Source organism: Cataglyphis hispanica, chromosome 11, assembly GCF_021464435.1.
Source record: "Cataglyphis hispanica isolate Lineage 1 chromosome 11, ULB_Chis1_1.0, whole genome shotgun sequence".
NCBI classification, from domain to species: Eukaryota; Metazoa; Arthropoda; class Insecta; order Hymenoptera; family Formicidae; genus Cataglyphis; species Cataglyphis hispanica.
This window is the reverse complement of record NC_065964.1, coordinates 6870604-6882869: the sequence shown is the minus strand read 5'-3', so window position 1 is coordinate 6882869 and position 12266 is coordinate 6870604. Positions and strand designations below refer to the sequence as shown.

The following is a 12266-nucleotide window of genomic DNA, read 5'->3' as shown; positions in this document are numbered from 1 at the left end:
CGGCGAATATTAATATGATCAGATAAACGATTCCACATTTCGTTTTGATATAATCAATTCGATATGATAATCTAATAACATTTTTCGATGTCCGCAGTTTGTACCAAATCAAAATTAATTATTCTCATAATTTAAATTAGTTTTGTGGCAGATGCGAGAATTAAAAATTTATTTTTTTTTTTTTTTTAGAAAGATTTATTTATTCATGTAAAGTTCTTTAATGATTGTTTATTTATTATAAAAAAAAAATATTATGTTGATAATTGAGAAAATTTCTTATTCTTTTTTAAATTCAATATTAATCTTTTAAAAAGAGGAATCTCCAAAATACACAATATTTTTTGGTTGTATTCTAATGCTCTTGATCGAGGAAATAACAAGATTTCGAGACGTTGGCGGACGTTTTGAGAAATGTGTTTTCGCCTGCGTTTCTCCTCGTTCAGCCGACAGGGGAACGAGGATGTGTTTGTGAACAACTGGTGATCGGGGGGGTCCTCGGTTCTCCGGGTACGCAAGCGACACTCGTGTTGGCCTTTCAATCAACGTAATTGCCGTTCGATCAAGTTGGAACCTGTGCCAATCCCGTGCCAACGACAGTGTGTGCCCTCCATGCTCCCCTGTTCCACGAGATTGAAAAGTTCCTGAGCTTTCGCGCTGAAACAGCGAGCTCGATCATGGAGTCTTTACACAGAAGGGATGGGCGCATTGGATATTTAAAATTAATAGATGTATTATTTTATCGTGAAAAGTTTTCCTTTGACGAATTACTTTTTTTATTATTAATGTACAAAATTAATATACTAAAATATTAATTTGCACTTACAATTTTATTGTATTAAAAGATAAATTCGGATTAATAAATAAAACAGTTTTTTTTTTTTATTTGTACATAATTTTCGAAGAGTAAATATTTTACAACGCATTCTTTGTTTTTAATGTTTTTAATGTTTTATGTGATTCTGTTGCGCAAAAGGGCAACTCGGCATTTAATTAATAAATATTTTAAATATATATTTCCTTATTAAAATATTGACGCTTCACATTTCTTGCTTCTGAGAAAGACGGGATCTTGTATAAATTGTTCAAGCTAAAGGATTAGCCCTGGTATCTGCTTAAGCGTAGAATTATCCATGGTCTATTATGTTACTAATTTATGATTGCGATACATACAGTGTATTACACTTGAGCGCATGCAGCTTTCATGGCTGCGTTGTACATTCAATCGTTGTTGCTCGTAAATATTAATAGAGGCACGCTAATCGCAGTACTCTGAGCGATTCCTACTAGTTCTCCACAGCGTATTTAACGCACGGCTGTTCTTGCCAGATGATAATCAGCTGGTTTACTGTCAGAACCATCAACCTTTTAATTTTAAGAAAATCATTCATTCAATGAAGAAATCTTCATTACGCAATTTTCAATATTTTCTGGTGAACCAAGATTCTCGTCTGCGAATCGGTGATGAAATTTTTATTCTGACATGAAAAAATTAGCTAGTTGAATAAAAATATAGAATGTGTGAAATATTTTTTTTTAAACAAATTAAAAAAATTGCACGACTTGTTTATTATAAAAAATTTATTATATCTATTATTTAAAACGAGATTAAAAAGAGAAATGCTGCTCTTCTAGCATAACAAAAGCGAATCCTGACCATACATCACAGCCTTCGCGGTGACTTGCCCTCTCTTCCTTTGCATTTCCTCTTTTACGAGTCAAAACATCCCACGGACGTGGAGAGTCCTCTCGGAATGCGTGTTCTCCATCTCGTCGCGCACTCCGCCTATCTCTCGCGCTCGAGGTCGCATATGCAGTAGACACGTGTGTATGTGTGTAGATGTGTGCGTGTATAGGTGGATGGCAGAAACGTGGATTATATCGGCACATGCGCCCCGCGCGACTGTCGCGTCTCGGCGGAAAAGCGGATATAGCCGGCGGCGTGTCAAAACCATTCCGCCGCCCGTGCCGCGAGTTTAGTACGGCGTGGTTCTTGGTTGCGGTTGGACGAACCCGCGTGCGGTAGCGCGAACGCGATGGTTACGAATCGTTGCGGTCGTGCCGTGAAAATCGCCCCTTGGGACGACGCTTTTTGACAGAGATTCCTCCCGTCGTGTTTGCGCGCGCCGGTGCGCCAAGTCTCTCGGTGTTTCGTGTTTTCGCTGCATGAGAGATAGGGCGAGCTTGGGAGTAGCGAAGTATTACAGATAATAATTCGAATCTCTTTTTGGTACATCGTGATTTTTTTTTTTTTTTTTGAAAGCTTACTGCAAGTACTTAGTCGTTTATCTTGTCGGAGTAACGTTGACAGTTTGTATTCAAACTTACAATTGATTTCATTCTCGAGGAAAGCAGAAATGTGAGAGTACTGAGTGATTCTCGGTCTCTTTGTTCTTGTGTTAAACAACGTGCAGGACAATTTTGAAATTAGAAAGAATTTTTTTCTACTTCTTAATCACGATATCTCTCCGAATCAGCGCACGTTTCACGGATATTCTCGCGCGGAAAGCAGCGTTAAATGATACGGTTCGCAGAAATGTATTTGAAGAAAGTGACTCGATTTTCTACTAAACACGATGTTGCGTCTGAGGCAGTGAAAAAGTTCCCTCGTATATTACTCGGCTTATACACGGAACGAATAGAGCCGGCAACCTGTCAAAACTATTTCGTTCAAGCGGTGAATTCAACATCTCGTGATTTCTTTTTCGCGGTCGCGCCACTAAAACAGAGGATTCGAACGCAGCTCGACTTTGCGTAATTGAGGTACATTAAGGTACGATGCCACTTACAACTGTGATAAAGAATTTAATTAATGAATAAAATACAAAATTACATTTTAGAAAACATTTATTAATACATATATCATATATAAAATTACGAAATAAATTAATTTTATCATTGCTAAAGCTATTGCTTATCAAACTTTGCTTATCGTTTACTTCTCAGGAAGGAAAAAGAATTTTTTATTAGCCTGTCTTACTTACTATGTGTATATGAATTAATAAAGAGAGTTTATATTTTTATAAAATTAATTTATTATTATTACATATATTTGCAATATATATTTGGTTAAGAAGAGAGAGAGAGAGAGAGAGAGAGAGAGAGAAAAAATAATATATTCTACAATGTGTAATCTTATCATAGAATAATATAACTAATCAAATTGATATACAGTTAAAAAAAAAAATAACTCCATTTTTGCACATACAGACTCGAATTAAAATGGTGTTTATATAAATCAACATCGAAGAAAAGCTACGTATAACAATGAGTCCGTCTACAGTTTTGCATGATTTTTATTTTGATGCCGACTCAGTTTTTGTAATTTTTTCTCTTTCTCTCTTTTTTTTTAACATTTTTTATTTGTACACAAATTAAAAAATTTTTTTTTATCCGCGCGTCGCGCACAAAGTACGGATACTAAGGAAAACGTACAACCGAATCGTATTACGAAACGTAAATATAACAGCTTAAATTTCTACCACAGCGATGTGTTTTGCAACTGTTCGGATTACCATTAATTTGCAACGAATGTTCGTCGCTGATTGCCAAGCCGGTGGAGGCAGCAGCCCCACGGCGCTCTCGTACAAAATACGATAATTTTGTTTAAATCGCACCGCACATTCAATGCTAATCATTTGATTTTAATTACATATTTATATCGAGTGTGTACACAAAAAATACGCGTGCATTTAGTAAGTAAAATTTAAAATCGAAAGCGTGACTATTTGGAAATCTCATGGTGAAATCGCTGAATTGAAATGAGCAGCAACAGCAATGAATTAATAACTGCTTTTTGAAAAAAAAAAGAAATTTTTTTTTTACTATTTTAACAAGTAGATATAAAGAGTAAAAATTAAGAATTAATTGTGAAAAGCGTATATTTTTTTTTTTTACTAAATACACGAAGGAGCAACGAATTTTAGTGGCAGATAATAATTTAATAACGAGCGAGAAATTATGGATAAAATATCAAAATTACATTGAACTTGTCTGATTAAACGTACGGAGAATCGAATAACGAAAGTTACTCCTAAAGTAACGAGTTAATACCTTATGGATAATCATAACGTACTGTCGACGGCGCGACATTTTTCTCGGCGCGCGCTCGTAACTCGAGTCACGTAACACGTGAGAAAGAGAATGAAAGAAAGAGAGAGAGAGAGAGAGGCAAAATAACAAACGGCAGAGGCGTAACGCGGAGCGGCGGAGCGTTGAATAATTCTCACGTTTTAAAAGGCTCCCAATTTAAAGCGCGTCCGAACACGCGAAATGCGGCACGCGACGAGAAGCGAACCACGGAAAAGATCGAGAGAAAGAGCGACAGAGAGAGAGAGAAAGAAAGAGAGAATTAGGCGAAAGAAATAGTTGCTCTCATCGAGCATGAGTTTGTTGCCTATTCGAAAAATTGGTTTTACGTCGCTTGCAATTTGCAGTTTTCTTGTGAAAGAGAGAAGGAAAAAGAGAGAGATAGAAAGAGATGCGCTATGTTTAAGAAGCACCCTTTCGTCGCTTCCTAATGTCATTCTAAAAAAAAAAAAATAATAGCATCGATTTAGTACGATCGGATAGATACTCTGTCAGTGGTGCGAATTTTCGGGCTTTTAGTAATTAAATTTGCAACAAGGCAAATTTTATCGGACAGCTTCGTTCAAGAGACCTCTTTCTTCTAAAAACACTTGAATTAGACTTTGGCCTATTCTCGATCAATACAACGCTAATTTAATTAATCCAACAGGATTCGCATCGAGAAAATTTTATGGCTGAAAATTTTTACAATAGAAAATTGACAATAGAAAAAAATACAGCTGTTAATAGAATTGAGAAGAAAAATAAATGCTTATAATATACAAAATGTTACAAATATATTTTTCGCGATATAAAATCTATGACGATAGGAAAGAAAGAGAGGGAATTAATTATGCGCCACATTGACTAAATTTTAATTCGAGCGTCTTTATTTTTTCCTCGATGCGTCGTTTGATCGCCGGCATATCGAACAAAACTCGATAACGCATCCTCGACACGTTTCATCGTCCTGGTTGTGAACGGACAAAGGGATTATGTTTGGGGCGTCGGTCGAATGGCTGGAGGACCGGCACCTGACGAGCATCCGGCCGTTCTCGTGTCCCTCTCGTTTGTCTCCTCAATCTCCTCTTGCGTTTTTTATTAGAGTCCTCGTGAAGAAAATTGAAGCACCCGACGTGGAACTTTGGGATCTTTTTCATCACGAAGAGAAGTGATGATGTAAGAAGGGGAAGGAGGCGGATATATTTGGAAATTGGCGCGTATTGTTTGAATTTTTCAGCTCGCGCATTTGACAGTTTCACTTGCGATATTTGTCACATTAATTATTATATCATTTCGATGAAAATAATCGCGTGACAGTGTGCGATATCGAGAATTTATAGTATTTATATCAACTTAATTGGATTTTTACAATAATATGGATTGTTTCCAACCGCGCAAATGTAAATCATTCCAATCGATTTTCATCGTTTTGTGACACTGCATTACATTTAGAGCATGTGTCACATGGATTTAGCACTCGTTTCAAAATTTCATTATCCACGAGAATAATGTAATTAATTTTATTTTTATTGATTTATTAGTCACTCAACTCCATTTGCTAATATAATGGTAACACATACATCATTTTGATGTAAACGCTGAGTGATAGCATAAATCATATTTTTCTTATCATGGGAATTAAACGTGAAAGTACTAAATGTAAAAGCTATTCGTTTCATTGTATTATATGATAAAGAGAAATATATAAAATATGTTGTGCGTCATGGTGACATAAATTAAACGTAAAATATTATTTTTTTTTCAAACAATAATAATTATAAATAAAAAATAAATATTTTTGCAACTTCTTTTACTAATTTATTTGGCCAGTCAGCTTATATTTAATCGTAGATTCATCCTCGAATTATCATTATTTTCTATAACTGTTCATTTTCTCCTATAAATTATTTCATTACTCGCTCATATGCGCTTCGATAATGTTGACGTTGGCTGGCCGGGTTTAATCTCTCCATGAATTTTCGGACGAGCAGTTTCTATCGCGTTTTGCGCTTCAAATCAAATCGTTGCATTTCCTCTCTCTTTCTGTCTCTTATTTTCTCGTGCATACGCATCGTCTGTTTCGTACGCGTTCAGCTAATACCGAATTAAACTCTAATTCCTCTAACTCTCGTTTCCTTTTAGCTAACCATTCATCCTCTTCGCCTTTCTCTTCTCTCTCTCTCTCTCTCTCTCCCTCCCTTGTCTCGCTCCGGTTTCTCTCCGCATGTTAGCGGAATTATACAAGAGTCGCGATCGATTATCGCGTGAAAAGTGACCTTATACATTGTTGGAGGTTTTAGCGCACGATAAAAGATTCCAAGGGAAATGCACTGTGATTCACAAGCTTTTGAGCTTAAAGTTGGCTGGCTGAATCAGTTTCATCTCTATCTATTTATCTTTTATTACATTTTTGACTCGATTTCAGAAAACATTTGTTGATGCGATTTGTGAGAATATTTTTGATTTGCAATTGATAAAGAAATGTTTACGAATTTCTTACGTTTGGCGGTTCATTGTTTCTAATATAATTGGAAAAGTAACGAGATGTGTTCTAAAATAAAAAAAAAAAACTTTATATTTTATTTTTTATTTATTTTTTTTTTTAAGTAGAATCATTTATTTCCTGCTTTTTCATAATAAAATGAATTGCGTATAATTAAGGTGACTTAATAATTGTCAAGGTTATTTATTATATTTAAATATTCTCTCATAGACGTTTAAACATCGCGTGTCCTCTTTATTCAAGCCTATAAAAATGTTATACTCTGCATTACGAAGACAGATGAGTTATTTGCCCGGCAAATGATGGAACTGTAGAAAAGTGAGAGAGAAAATTGTTAGCGGAGAGTTGATCGATCGCATTTCGACCAACCTTAGCTATTCGCGAGTAAAGATACGTATATTATATTTCGCGTGGAAAAAGTCCAGGTGCGCGAATTATTACGATCTTCGCATAAAGTGAGCGTGTATCGAGTCGCAAGTTTGTATCTCATCATTCTAAATATTCGATAAACGTAAGAGGCGCAATTGTTATTTGTTGGCATTTACGATGATGCGGCCGACGATATCAGCAACAAGATGATGATTTTTTAATTCGATTTTCATCTAAGACTAATGTACATATAAAATCACCGTTTTCTCTAATTCCCTTCTATAATAATCTGTATGATTGCTAAAGTTATTATAACGTTCATGTTTTTTCGATAGAATAATCGAATTTAATGAAATTAATTAATTCAATGTAAATCTCCCTTATGTTCTCATCTCGGTGAGATTAAAACATCCGTATTTCGATCGGTGAACGATAAAGAGCGCGTTGTACGCGATATCGCAATTAATTATCATTAATGATCATAGCTACTATTCAAAATTTGATTTCGATTCATTGCATTCCCGTGTTTCGGCATGAAGCTTGCTCTATTTGTAATTATCATTACAAGCTCATGAATTTACATATTCGCCAGAACATGTGCATTCATCCACAAAATTATTTTAACGCAAAATACATTAATATCAAAATTTTATTCAAAATTAAAAGACAATCATTAATTATTCAATTTTAAATTACGTATGACGTTGGGAAGAAAATGTTATTAAAAAAAAAATCTTTTCTCTGTTTCAAGGCCACTCTTCTGCCGCCATGTTCCATGGAGTCGAAGGACAAAATCAAGGATCGTTTGTCGATCATTGTTGCTGATGCCACATCCCTAGATGAATCATCGTGATCTACGAGCGCGGAGCTTACAAAGTACGCAAAGTCGCATCGAGTTTATTGAATCATGTACAAGATATTACGTCGCGGTTCGGGCCGCGTGTTCGTCCTCGGCGTGGTGGTGCTGTCGCTTCTGCTGTGCCTTTACTACGTCAGCCAGGTTCAGGCACCGCCGTCGTCGTCGTCGTCGTCATCGTCGTCGGGTCATCCCGCCGCAGCCGCCATTCTAAACGAGGAGCTCAGGTACGACCGCAGCAGCCTGACCTCCGTCACCCCGGATTACAGCGAGTTACCGGACGCTCGAGTGTCACTCGCCACCTGTCCTATAATCGTCCCGCGAAACGTCGACATTGATGCTCAGCAAGAATTCAGCAAGTTTGACTTTCAGGTAAGTCCACTCGTCTATGTCTTGGAAAACGTTTCTCAGCCACATTTTTTTTTTACATATTTACTCTTTCTTCGTCATTTCCCTTCTTCATGCGCACTATTTTCCGAAATATATTTTTTTATACACGACGCATAAAATTCTATTGTAATGATCTTGAGAAAAAACGATGGAAGTATGGCTGAGACTGAATATATTTTCATTTAGATGATTCGTAAACTTACGGAGAGGGAAAGTGGTGGCTCGAGACTAAAGCTTCTTCGATAGCTTCTTGAGGTTATCTTTAGCATATACCTTAGCGCGCGGTGTATTCATGCTCGCGAAAGTTTTCGCGGAATATACGAGCGGCTAAATTTTATACCAATACTTTTCCATAGACGGCCCGTGCTAAGTCCGATCGTTTTAAAAGTACCGCGTCATTAACCGCGGAACTTTCGTCGTCCCCCGCGAGAGTCTGTGAACTTTACTGATTTAATGGTTGGCCATTGTAATAAGAGAACTCTTCCATTTACGTGCGGTATAATAATAAAAAAGTCGTTTGCCGTCGTATACTTTATCTTGAAAAATTTTGCGCTGAAACGATAAAGATTGATTAATTGAAAAGATCAGAATTTTTCGGAAGGTACAAAAAGATCTTACACAGAAATCATCAATTTATTTCTACCAACTAACTCCGTAAATAGGGATCGTTCGATTAAAAAGTGCTGTTGAATTAAATTGACACATTTTCGTAGAAATTATTTTTTGACAATCTATTAGTCGGCGCTTTTCTGATTAGTCGCGATTTACGTTTGCTTGTGCCGCCCCTGGCGCATTTGATAAGCGGAAGCGCAGTCTACAATTCAAATCTCTTCTCGTGTTCGCCTAATTACAGAGCAACCAGCCGCCATTCTCCGCTGTTTAGCTGTTCATGGCAGTAATTTCTGACATTGTATCCTTGCGATGGTTTATAATCGAGATGCAAAGGAGCATTGATTTCGCTACTTAGCGAGATTTGCTTCGTTACAAGAATATCGTTAGAGATGTATTTATCGTAATAACATGATAATAACGTGATAATAATTATGCTTTAATTTACCGTTCATTAAATTCATGTTCGTAAAACTTTACGCATTTACATAATAATTAAAAAGTGAAAAAATATATGTATTTACAAAAATTTCTCTAATATTTTATATAAAAATATATATATTGCAAAGTTATAATATTCCTATATTTCTATGTTTAAATGCAATCATTTTTTAACATTTACTCAATTAACTTAAATTTCGAACTACGTGATAATTAATTAGTTTGCTTTACCGTTGAAATGCGAAATTCAATTTATACCACTTTGTAGGATGTTCTCGCTTTGAGCTTCATTTCCATTAAACCGTAGTGTATAAAAAAAAATTTTTGAAACAAACGCAATGAATTCGAATGATATGTTTATGCTTGTTACGCGGATGAATATATGAACAACGGTATACAGCATCGGCCTCTCTCACTGTGCTAATTTAATTAACCGGCCATCCTCGCGTATCGAAAAATTGACGTTATTCTGTAGCCGGAATAGAATCGAGCGAGGGAGGCAAAAGTGCTGAATCGAAGCACATTTTGTTCATGATCTCGTTCATCGATTATTTATGGCTTCGCGTGACGAACGAGTTTCTCCGTGTCGAAATTTTTATCGTACACGCGTCGCTGTAATTTGGCGAACGCGCCGGTGAAAAAAAAAAAAAAAAATCTAGCTTGTCTCGTTTATACGAGACGGCTCTTCGTGACGCGCGCAACTTGTCACGAGCAAACGTTTCTGATAATGCGACTGAACTTTCGCGTAGCGGTAATAAAGAACAATGTGTGTCTTTTTTCTGTTTAGTCTTTGCCGTATTATGGCGATTTTTCCCGACTCGACCAACCGTGTTGTTTTTCATTTTTTACATACAAACCGCATTAAATTTTTGTCGAGCTTATTCCCTTATTTGTTATTCGTTTGAAAAAGATCGGAATCGCAGAGTTTGCTATCGCAAATATCTACCTCAACCTTGTATTACTTCCACAATACACACTCCTTCTCTCTCTAAATTTTTTCCATATTTGCAATAACAAAGCTATCGCGGTTTTAAAAAATTTCCAATTTAAATTTGAATACCTTGTTAGGAGGTAATTATTATAGCGATATTAATTTGGCTCTTATCAATATCTTGCTAAAAATCAAAACATTTGACATAACACCGATGTTGGCGTAACAGGATGTGACGACGGGGATTCGAAAAATCGTACGTTGAATCAATTCAGAAAGACTAATCGAGTGAAAATGAATACGCCATGCGATAATTTGCTCGAATCTACGATCTCGATACGTCAGTTACACACGATGAAAGACAAATCGAGTTACGTTGTTAAATGAGCAGCAGCCACGACGACAGCGGCTAACGACGTTTCGAATTCGAGTCGCAAATTCAATTTGACGTTATACTATAACGCTCGCGCCGGAAAATTGTACACGCACAATTCCATACAATCCTCCGTACGTATATATGTATGTTCGTCTAATCTGGCATCTCGGACGGATTAGTCGCGTACGATGGCGCGGAGGCCAATTGCACTTAATTGCCAGTGAAGGATGTTCGTTAAATTCGCTTTAATTCCCTACCATGGTCGGCGTCGTTAAGCATGGAATTTCGATAATGCCTTGTTATTGTTGCCGGTGCTTCCGGAGCGGAGTTACTTAGAGCGGCGAAAACTTGCTTTGAGACGTTTCGCCGTGAATCCTGGTGTAAAGATAGGCTCATCCATCCGTGCATTTATTAACGTAAGCAATAAAGTGAAGTTTTCCTCTTCTGCAGGGCGCGTGTTAATTTCAACGGGTACGCAAATAATTCAACTATTTCTTTTAAATTCCAAATAATACTTGACATACATATATGCTGATATAAATTCTGACATAATCGTATCCTTCTTTACTTTTTTTCAAATACTTAAAACTTTTTTAATTCGTAAAAACTTTTCACAATTTGATTATAACTGATATTTTTGCCTCTGACAATTTGATTTATGTGAAAGTATAATGGGATTATCGTAGATATATTTGATGAATCAATTGGTTTCCATTTCGAGAATGGCTTGTCGGCGCCATAATCAAAAGTATAACGTAATGTCGCGCGAGCGCGGCAGTTTACAGTGAGCGAGTTGCATATCGATGATCGCATTGACAGCTGAGCGCTCAAAGAGCAAAAGGTCGTATTTATGATAGCCGCTATATATCCCGCTATAGTTGCGCGTGGACAGATTTACACCGATTATCGTGTATTTATTTGGACGTTGGTTACCGCGAGCGTATCTCGTTTATAATTCATCGCGAATCGCGGAAAACATCAAACGCCGGAGTATCATTTTAGCGAGTTAGTAGAGAGTACATTTTAGAAAATTATGCCCCGGTGAAAGCGTGTTTTGCTTCGTAATCCGTTGACTGCGACAATCGTTTCGCGTAACTGACTATTCGTTTACGGGAATAACATTATTGGCAAGGGATTTCGTATTCAGTCGCAATTTATTAGCGTTTGTTTGATTTTCCGAGAGAGGGAAAGAGAAATTGCATGTATGAGTACAGCTCTCGTTATGATTTATCGAATACTTTATTGAGAAGTAAATGCATTTATACGTCAAATTTATGATAAAAGTTTTGTGAATAAATAACTAGGGAATATCAAACGAGATAATAAACAAAATCTCGATTGAATATTGTTCGAACAAATAAGCAGCCTTTATAAAAAATACTTTCTTTTCGTTTAATTTATTAGCACATGTTTTAAAAATATATTCTAAACTCGTATTAAATTTTCGAACTAATATTTCTAAATCATCAAGAAAAGCTAATCACGATTCCGGACAAACATTCCATTCAGTCCAAGCGGCAATATTTCATTCGCGGCCAAAATTCGTTTTTCTCTTGTTAGAGAAGATTTTCCAGCCGCGAGAACATCAGCAGGGGATGGTGGTCCGAATATCCGCGAAACGAAGGCGTACAATATTCCGGATCTTGTCCCATCCTCTCTCTCTCTCTCTTCCCATCCGTTAGCAGACTACATTTCGCAATTTGCTTAAGCAAACCTTTCCAGA

At 36.5% G+C, this 12266-nt stretch overlaps 1 protein-coding gene and 1 long non-coding RNA gene across 2 annotated transcripts in view; one reads left to right on the top strand and one right to left on the bottom strand.

The window, feature by feature from the left end:
- The window catches only part of LOC126852665 (uncharacterized), a 115662-nt gene that overhangs the window by 32066 nt on the left and 71330 nt on the right, over positions 1-12266 (bottom strand). The window lies entirely within an intron of this gene.
- LOC126852649 (alpha-mannosidase 2) overlaps positions 1-12266 on the top strand; it is a 119440-nt gene that overhangs the window by 46257 nt on the left and 60917 nt on the right. Inside the window, exon 2 of the mRNA XM_050597644.1 lies at positions 7692-8168. Coding sequence (XP_050453601.1) covers positions 7848-8168 — 321 coding nt within the window. The 5' untranslated portion in view covers positions 7692-7847. The remainder of the gene's footprint in view (positions 1-7691; positions 8169-12266) is intronic.